Here is a 9,267-nt window from a genome sequence, read left to right on the forward strand (position 1 = left end):
GTGTGACTCGGTGGCTCAGGGCTACCCCGGTGCAGTTTCTCTGTCTTCCCGTCCTGCCTTCTGCGCTTCAGTGTCAGTCCTGCGTTTCGCTCCCTCTCACAGTTGTGACAGAACATCTCCTGGGACTTTGGGCTTCTTTCTAAGGAAGACTTACAGAGGCATACATACCTATCTAGAGATGTGCTTTCAGAAACTCTCTCAAAAGACTGAAGAAACTACACTTATGTTGTCTCAAAGTATCTCCCCACAAGACACCAATTACAGACGGACAAAAAGTAACTTTGCAGTGGAGACATCTGGCCAACACCGCCTTAATCAGGTGATGAAAGTTCACCCCACCAGGAGCAGGCTGAGCTGATGTGCCGAGCTCCCATGGCGGGACGCACCCAGAAGGACGTAATTTATACACCACCACCCTGATCACTTCTGCGGCTTTCCTTCCCAACATGCGTAACCCAAATCTAATCATGAGAAATCAGACAAACCCAAACTGACAAGAGGTATGCCACAGAACAGCTCACTGGGACTCTCACAAAAATGTCAAGGAAAACATCAAGGTCATGAAAGATAAAGTAGAGACAATCTTCTCGTTGTAAAGGGCACTGAAGAGGCATAGAGTGGGTGTTTCTTTTCTTTTTTTGTTTTGCTATAAAAGGCATTATTGGAACAATTGGTAAAATTTTAAGAAGGTCTTAGCTTAGGTATTAGGACAGTGTCAACATTCATTTTACAACGTTGATAATCCTACTGTGGTCACATAGAGACTGTCCTTGTTTTCAGGAAGATGCGTGGAAGAATTTAGGGGTGAGGGAGCATAAAGTTTGCAACTTACTCTCAAACAGTTCAGAATATATGTGCGTCTGTGGAGAGGAGAGTTGGAGGTAGAATCAGGGCGTCAAATGCAGAAAAATGTAAACATTTGGAGAATCTGATTATTGGCAAATTATTTGGACAATTTTCCTGTAAGTCTAAAATTATTTCCTGTAAGTCTAAATTATCTAAAAGTAAAAAGTTAAAAAAGGAAGAACTTTTTTCCCCCCCAGAAGCCCCAGTAAATATCTTTTCTGCTCTTCAGTGGCCAGAATATTTGGGTCCTTGGCTCATTGGATTGTGGACAGGGACCCAGTACATTCAGGCTCTCAATACCTCCCTTTGGAAGGAAAGAGGAAGGATAAGCTTCGACCCCAGTCTCCTGCCGTGCCCTCCCGGGACAGGAAGGGGTGAACATCCCCCATAGCATTGAAACACATACAGGAGCTGTGGCTGTTTAGCTAAAACCCAGGAGACTCCTCACCAATATGACCAAATAAACGTCAGACGGGAAACTTGCAGTGTCCACCTAGGGAAGGGGCCTTCATGTCCACTTTCCCGAACTATGAAGAGGGATGTGGGCTCAAGACAGACAACAGGCTCAGTCACAGAAATGCGAAGAAAGTGGCATTTCTTGCACACCTTAGTTTTTTGTTTTGTTTTGTTTTGCGTGAGATTGGGCTCCCTTCATTTATTTTTCCAGAACAGGTTAAGTGAGGAAGCGAGGGCTGGTGATGCTCTTTCCTCTGACTCTCCCTCAGGCTCCAGGTAACCACCTCTGGGCTTCCAGCTTTGTCCTTCCCTCCGTCCCCTGCGAGCACCACCCCTCCACCTCCACGCTCTTTCCCAGCAAACCATTCACACCTTCCTGTCACTTTTCCCCCCTTCTCCTCCAGAGGAGAAATGACGGATGCCCGGAAATGAAGATGGGAGCAAACCAGGATCTTCATGGTCTCACTCGACCCCTGTCCTAGGGCCTTCGTTTTATGATTGAGATGAGACAGCTCCCTTCTGCAGGGGTGGGGGAGAGATGAGGTGATGGAAAGAAGGTACTGAGGAGCCACAGGCTCTGCCTGGCAGAGACGGGGACGCCGTGTCCGATGGGGACACCGTGTCTGGTGAGGACCAGGACTTTCAGAAAGCAAAGGGCAGGTGGACAAGCCCCTCCTTGATTCCGGGGTTCCTTCCTCCGGAAAACTGCTGATCTCTGGAGCCAAGAGGGAGAGAAACAAACACACAGATAAATTAAAAACCAGAAACAGGGTGGGGGATCACACACACACACAGAGCTTTTGTTCATCCCACAAATACTGACTGAGTTCCAGGCACTGTTTTAGGCTCTCTGGCAGGGTTTCTCAGGCTCGGTGCCACCGACCTCTGGGGCTGGATCATTCTTTGCCGTGGGCCGTCCTGTGCGCTGCAGGATGTGGAGCAGCATCCCTGGCCTCCTCCCCCTGGAGACCAAACGCACCCCCAAGTCATGACGCACAAAAATGCCTCCTGGCATGGCCAAATGTTCTCTGAGGAATAAAACCACCCTGGTGGAGCGTCTCTGGGCTCCAGGCACCATGAGGAGCAAGATGCTTTGCCGCCCCTCACGAGCCTGTTTCCCAGGGAGGGAGAGATGCTCAACAAACAAGGAAGGACCCAACAGGTGCATCATGCAGGACAGAAGCAAGGGACGCAGCAAGAGAGCCCCGAAGGCGAGCAGAGACTAAAGAGAACCCAGCGCCGCCACAGGGACAGAAAGGGGGCGTGGGTAGAAATGGGGTTCGCGGGCCCAGACGCACGCAGACCCAGCCTGGGGGTATACTTGAATAAACACGGGGCCTGAGACACGAGTCACAAAGAAGAGGCGCAGAAAGAGGGGAGGAAGGGCAGCCTACACATCTCAGAGCAGAGCACCTGCAGGGGGAAACTGAGGTGAAGCAGAGAAACATTTCCCTGTGGGGAGCGTCCTTGCTCTGACCTCACGGGCCAGCTCATGAAAGCCCTTCTGCACGCAAAGCCTCACTCCTACCTCCCTTCTTGGCACTGTCTCCTGTCTTCCCCCTAATTGCGGACCCCCTCTCTCTCCCCTGCTCTTCCCTCCTCCCTGCTCCCCGGGAGGCATAAAAGCTGCGGTCGAGGAGCTGGGCCCCCAGAGAGCTGAGGAGAGCTGCCGACTCCAGTGAGGTGAGGTGGGGAGGGCATGCAAGGGTGTGGCGGGGGGGCGCCCGGAGAAACGGGACATGCTGATGGGGAAGGCAGGGGCAGGCACGGGCCGAAGGATCGCCAGCGGTGAACACCTCTGTGATTCTTGAACCTTGGTCACTCGTGCGCCTGGGGTTTTGGGGGGCCATGTTTTACCTGTCTGGTATCCTATCGCTTACCTTCGGGGCTGTCCCTCAAGCAACGCTCTCGCTTTACTTAAATAAACGTGCTCCAGAGTGGAATGCCACAAAATCGGCCATAAACTCAGAAGTGTCCATTTTATTTTTCTGTCACGTATTTAAGGCAGGAAGACACAGAAGTTCATCTCTATTCCGCGGTACGGTATTGTGCATTTACATTTTGGTAGAAGTCGGACGGAGGAAGACGAACACCGCATGATGTCACTTCTGGGTCGAATCTGGAAACGACCACTCGGGGAACGAGATCAGACGGGGGGTTAGGCAGAGGCGGGGTTGGCCCGAGCGCTCAGGTGTAAGGTGCAGACGTGCTGGGGACCCAGAGGGACGGCACGGTCCCCATAGTTGACACTGCCGTGTGGCATCTTTGCAAGCTGCCCAGAGAGAGTAGATCCCAAAAGTCCTCAACGCAAAGAGAAAACAATTTTTGTCGTAACTAGACGCCGTGACAGATGTTAACTAAACTTACTGAGGGCACCCTTTTTCCAATATATGCGTTAAGTCGTCATGCTGCGTGCCTCGAACTTACATGGTGTCGGATGCCCATTACAGCTCAAGAAAACTGGAAGAAAACATATGTCAGGAGGACAGAGCCCATGGTAACAAAACAAACAAAAACCTAAATCAAACAAGCAAAAAATCGCTAGGAAATGTTTGACGGTGATGGATATGCCTACCACCCTGATGATGGTGGTGGAATAGGGTGTATGCATGTGTCCGGATTCATCCGGAGGTGTATGTTCAGTGCATGCCATTTTTTTGTATAGCAATTATACCTTAATGACACTAAAAATATATAAATACACTCATCACCCTCTCTTGACAGCGTCCCGTAGCTCTAAGCGCCCACCCCTCTGGCCCTCAGATGGCTCCCTCTGTCCGTCTGGTCCTGCTTCTTACCGTCTTGCTCAGCCTGGGGGAGACTCCTGCCTCTGTACCTGTCCACCAGGTGAGACCTCCCTCCCCACCTGCAGCCTCCCCAGCCACTGCCCTCCTAGAAGAGCTTTCTGATTCTCCTGGCTGAGCCAGGAGCCACGGGCTGTGGGGTGCCTTGGCCCCGGATGGGGGTGCGGGATGGCGTGGGTTAAGACACCTGACCCAGGGGTCAGGAAGCAAAAATGTCCTAAGGATTAGCATTGCCCAGAAGTACAAAAAGATGCCTTCAGTGAGCTCCCAGTCATTCTAAGTTGTTTGGTCACCAAGGACTGGGCCCTGCCCCTAGGGTTTCTGCCAACCCCTGGATGATGCTACTGGCCTCAGGGCCACATTCGGGGAGTCCCTGATTGGGCGCATGGGCTGTGGAGACCCGGGTGAATTTGGAATGCTGGTGCTGTCACTTTTTAGCTGCGTGATTCCTGGCAAGTTGCCTAATTAACCTGTCCCTCCAAGTTCTTCGTAAAATCACAGCACCATGAGGGTTACCTGAGTTCCTCCGTGCCAGGTGCATTACCCGATCCAGAGGACCCAGGCTTGGCACTCCGCCACCCTGGGTTTGGGTCCAGCTACCTGTCTTGCTGCCAGGGTCCTCTGCAGGCTGTTTAAGTCTCTTGGAGCTTGCCGGGACCGGAGCCAGAGCTGGGCTGTCCCCCAGGGCCTGGACTGGAGCCGGAGCCAGGCTGTGGGTGGGTAGCCTGCACTGACCCCCAGGGTTGCACGCCCAGAAGGCACCCACATGGGTTTCGTGGTCTTCTGTTGCTGTCTCGACACCTTTCATTGTGTTTGAGCAAGGGGCCCCCTATTTTCACTTTGCTCTGCACCCCTTAAATTATGTAGCCAGTCCTTAGAACAGACACTGGCACTTAGAAAACCCACAGTGAATATTAGCCGCTGTAATTGTCAAAGGAACACAGCAGCTTGCCTAAAGCTATCCGGTGATGTCTCCTGGGTTTGAACCCATGTGTGTGTGTGTGTGTGTGTGTGTGTGTGTGTGTGTGTGTGTGAGAGAGAGAGAGAGAGAGAGAGAGAAAGAGAGATTTGTGATGATATGCAGAGGCTTGTAGACGTGGTTTCTAAAGCTCTGTATTCATTCCCCGCTGCTACATTTTAGGAAGCCTTCACTTCCCTCACTGGTGAAATGTGGACTAAGTGAACCCACCTGCCAGGCTCCTGGGAAGGTGGCAGCTGGCCCCCGTGGTCCCAGGCCTGGGGGACGGACGCCTGCTGGCCTTTCTGCCTGTCTGAGTCTAGATCTCTCGGTCTCTGTCCAGGGGCGAGGAGGCTGGACCCTCAACAGCGTGGGCTATCTCCTGGGCCCCGGTGAGTAAGCCCGCTCTGAGCGCCATCCCTGACCAGTGCCTACCGGCGGTGGGTGGTGAGCCTGTAAAGACCCTCGGCTCACATTCCCTGAAGTCCACGGGTTTTCTTTCCAGACCCGTGTTGACAGTTAGTCTAGCCAAGCGACGGGCGTATGGGTCCTGGAACCACAGTGCTGAGTTCAAATCCCAGCTCTGCCGCTTGCTTGGTGTGCGCGCCTTAGTTCCCTCAAACGTGACGATGCATACGGTGAGGCCCCCTGCTGCACACGGGGGGTTAGAACAACTCCTGGTGTGTAGGGGTGCCAGGGGACACTCGGCGGTTACTCTCCCCCCTTTCATGCCCCTCCATCCCGGGATCCCTGTTTCCCTGAGTGCGTCTTCACTGTGCACTCGTTGCGTATGTGGTGACGTGGAGGAACAATTAAAGCCATACGTCCCTGTGATGCTCAAAGGAAGGACCACTCAGTGATCCAAGAAAACCCAGGCTCCTGGGACCGTGGGGCAGAGCAGCAAAGACTTGAGGTCTGGGTCCAGATGTAGGTGGGTTCGGCTCCCAGTGCTGCCACTTAGCCGTGGAGTAACGTTGGGCGACTGACTTGACTCTTCAGAGCCACAGCCTCCTCACTTGGCCGTGTGGATGCTCAAAAGACTTGCTGTCCCATGGATTTAGTGGTGGTGCTCTGTGCAGGGAACAGTGTTACAGGATTGCTGGATTCCCTGTGTGACTGTTGCCATGTCACAGACCACGGGCCCTGTTCTCCCCCTCCCCTTCCCCAGTGCTCCACCTTCCCCAGAGCACGGACCACGGAGGGAAGGAGAAGACGGCCCTGGAGGTCCTACACCTGTGGAAGGCCGTTGGTGAGTGAGTGTGGGGTTCATCTCCATCACCCTCCTCCGCCTGCCCACTGCTGGCCTTGGAAACTGGCCGACGTGGGCTCCGTCCCTTGCTCCCCCAATTGCTGGTCGGGGAAGCTTGGGGAAGGACAGTTCCCGGCCACGTAACACGTCTGAGGTTCCCCCCTCCTTGCCATCCACATCTCCAGGGAAAGAATCACGGGGTGTGCGGCGGTTCAGACACCGACACCGGGGTAGGCACGCCGTGAATGCAGCCTGTGACCTGGACCGAATCTCCCCATTGTTGTCACCTACCAGGCGATCGCGCATATCTGGGGCCAGTTTCTCACCCCGGGCAGTGGTGCCCATGACTCTGCTGTGGGCCATCCAACGTGCAGGATGTTTAGCGGCATCCCTGGCCTCCACCCACCAGGTGGCCATAACACCTCCGAGTTGTGACAAGGACAGATGTCCCCACACATTACCAGATATCTCTGGGGACGGGGAGGGAAGGGCAAAATGACCTAGGATGAGAGCCACTAAGTGCCACAAATGCCAAGGAAATAAGGGAGCTATGGCCATGTTGCATGGTACAAAGCACCGAACCGAATGGCGTGGAGGTGGAATGACTTTTGGCTTTGTTCCCAGATGGGCTCCCCTATCCCCGCCCTCAGCGGGCCTCCAAAAGGAGCCTAAGGGAGACCTTTGCTCAAGCAGAGACTGCAGGTAAGCGCAGGGAACATGGAGGAAACAGGAGCTGGGGACAGGAGCGTTGAGAGCCAACTCTCAATGCCCACGCTGAGCGGGATGGCTCATTTCTGTTCTACCCCTTCACCTCACACCCCGCTTCCGGGCCCAACGCCCATTTTCCAGCCAATCCCAGATATTTCCCAACCTGGCACTGCAGTGATGACCCCACTCCCAAATCTTGATCTCCCTAATATCAGCCCCCCAGGCTTTAGCTACAACACTGACCGCAAACCCTCACTGCCAAGTCTGACCTCTGTCTTTATTCCAGCCTTTAAACTCACTCTGAACCCTGTACTCATCTCTACTCATGCTCAGGCGAGTTCTTCTACTGCCGTTCTGAATTCTGGTTTTCTTAGAACACTGGGTCCCTTTTACTCAAGGATCTTTGCACCAGCTGATGCCTCAGTCTAGAATGTTCTGTTTCTGGAGCTTTGCGTGGTGAGAACCTTCCGTCATCCAGGAATCATTTTAGCCACCTCTTCCACCTTAGAGTTTCCCACCGACCATTTATCTGACATGAACCTACTTTTTCTCTATTCTCGTCACCCCGTCTAATTTCCGTAGTGATGTTTGTCAGCATGTGCATCTTCTCTGTATCCTGTACTTATCTGCTTGTTTTCTGTCTTCTAAGCTCCATGTGTGTAGGGACCTCCCATGACTTGCTCACTCCCTATGTGCAGTGGTGCCTGGAAAATATGTGTTATTTTTTTTTAAAGATTTTATTTATTTATTTGAGAGAGAGAATGAGATAGAGAGAGCCCCCATGAGAGGGGGGAGGTTCAGAGGGAGAAGCAGACTCCCTGCTGAGCAGGGAGCCCGATGCAGGACTTGATCCCGGGACTCCAGGATCATGACCTGAGCCAAAGGCAGTCGCCCAACCGAGCCACCCAGGCGCCCGGAAAATATGTGTTAAAGGCATGAATTAAACTATCCGAGTGAAGGCTTCCCACCCAACTGTGACCTAAGTAAGTCAGCTTCGCCTGCCTCCAGCTGGATCTTTACCCCCAATTCCATCTCCTTCAACCCTAACCCTGTTTTTGGAAACAAACACCATGCTTTCATTCTAGCTCTACTAACCCACCTGGAAAGCACTGATTGGACATCTACCGGTGTTGGAGGTGACACACCTCCTGAGTTTATCAAGCCCCACACCAACCTTGGCTACCCTCTGGCTCTTGGAAACGCCCACCCCCACCATGTGCCATCTTACATGGGGTGGAAGAGGGAAACGTGTGGGTAGATGCAAAGAAAGGAAGGTAGAGCCAGAAGGAAAGAGGGAAAGAGGAGAGGGAAGGCAGCTGGACATGGGATGAACCAAAGCCATCTTCCTCCCTGGTCTCGTTCCCAGCCTGGACTGGGTTGCGTGGCGGCGGTAAGCTTAACCGTTCAAAAGTCACCTCTTTCTCTCCCGCAGATCTGGGCAAGCTCAGCGATAAAGCCCCCAAGGAGGGAGATGCCCGCGGTCTTAGATGTCTCCAGACCTCTGCTCTGCATCCATCTCCCCAGCTCCTCCTGAACCCCTGTCTAGCTCCCTCCACTGAGACTGAGATCCTGAAGTCAAGTCTCTAAATGTCATGCCGAAAACTTAGAGCATTGGGAGAATTTTCTTAAAAGTCCCCAGGCTGCCTCAGGTTTCAGTGATTTATCCTTGGAGTAAGTATAAAGCGTTGTTAACAAACTCAAGAATTAATTCTGGAGCCATTTAGGAGATTCGGGGTGATGAGGGAGTATTTCTGCAGTCCGTGTGAAGCAAGTGTGTTCTTTTGGAATCAACCCAGTCCTAACAGGAGCTATTGACTAATACAATATGAATATCCCATTTGCCTCCGAGAGTCTATGATGTCTTGACTCAAGAAGATTCTGCCAAGGAGCAGGCATGCCTTCCCTCTTTCCCCCACCCCAGCCCAGCGTCCTCCAGCTGGAAACGGGGAGACGTACTCCAGAGCAGAGTGGAGAGAATAAAACATTTCTTTTCAAATCATCCATGATTTCTTGTGTTAGCGTGGGAATTCGTGGCGGTGGCAAATCCAAGGCTGAGAGGCTTAGGTGTGGGGCAGTATATCCTGTTGGAGGCAGTGGATCTCGGATTATCTCATGAGCAAGCCTAATTACAATTCGTTTCCACCAGCCGTCCATATCTGGATACCTGACCTACTCTGTGTTCATTAGTTCGTTCGTTTTAAAACTTTACATATTTTGAAGCTGTTTTGTCATCATGTATGTTTATA

The 9,267-nt window shown here is 52.6% G+C and overlaps 1 protein-coding gene across 1 annotated transcript; it reads left to right on the top strand.

Moving 5' to 3' along the window:
• The first annotated feature begins 4,033 nt into the window (after positions 1-4,033).
• GALP (galanin like peptide) lies at positions 4,034-8,975 on the top strand. Its single transcript, XM_028095223.2, has 5 exons — positions 4,034-4,149; positions 5,408-5,456; positions 6,233-6,313; positions 6,938-7,015; positions 8,454-8,975. The coding sequence occupies exons 1-5, from the start codon at positions 4,066-4,068 to the stop codon at positions 8,606-8,608; spliced, it is 447 nt and encodes a 148-aa protein (XP_027951024.1). The 5' UTR covers positions 4,034-4,065; the 3' UTR covers positions 8,609-8,975.
• Positions 8,976-9,267: the final 292 nt, after the last annotated feature.

The sequence above is a fragment of the Eumetopias jubatus genome, unplaced genomic scaffold, assembly GCF_037043125.1.
Source record: "Eumetopias jubatus isolate StellerSeaLion01/CBP00866 unplaced genomic scaffold, mEumJub1_p1.0 scaffold_10, whole genome shotgun sequence".
In the NCBI taxonomy this organism is placed as follows: Eukaryota; Metazoa; Chordata; class Mammalia; order Carnivora; family Otariidae; genus Eumetopias; species Eumetopias jubatus.

Coding starts and splice junctions, on each gene's coding strand:
- GALP (XM_028095223.2), top strand. CDS start 4,066: ATGGCTCCCTCTGTCCGTCTGGTCCTGCTTCTTACCGTCTTGCTCAGC. Junction 4,150..5,407: donor CCTCTGTACCTGTCCACCAG/GTGAGACCTCCC, acceptor GTCTCTGTCCAG/GGGCGAGGAGGCTGGACCCT. Junction 5,457..6,232: donor GGGCTATCTCCTGGGCCCCG/GTGAGTAAGCCC, acceptor CCCCTTCCCCAG/TGCTCCACCTTCCCCAGAGC.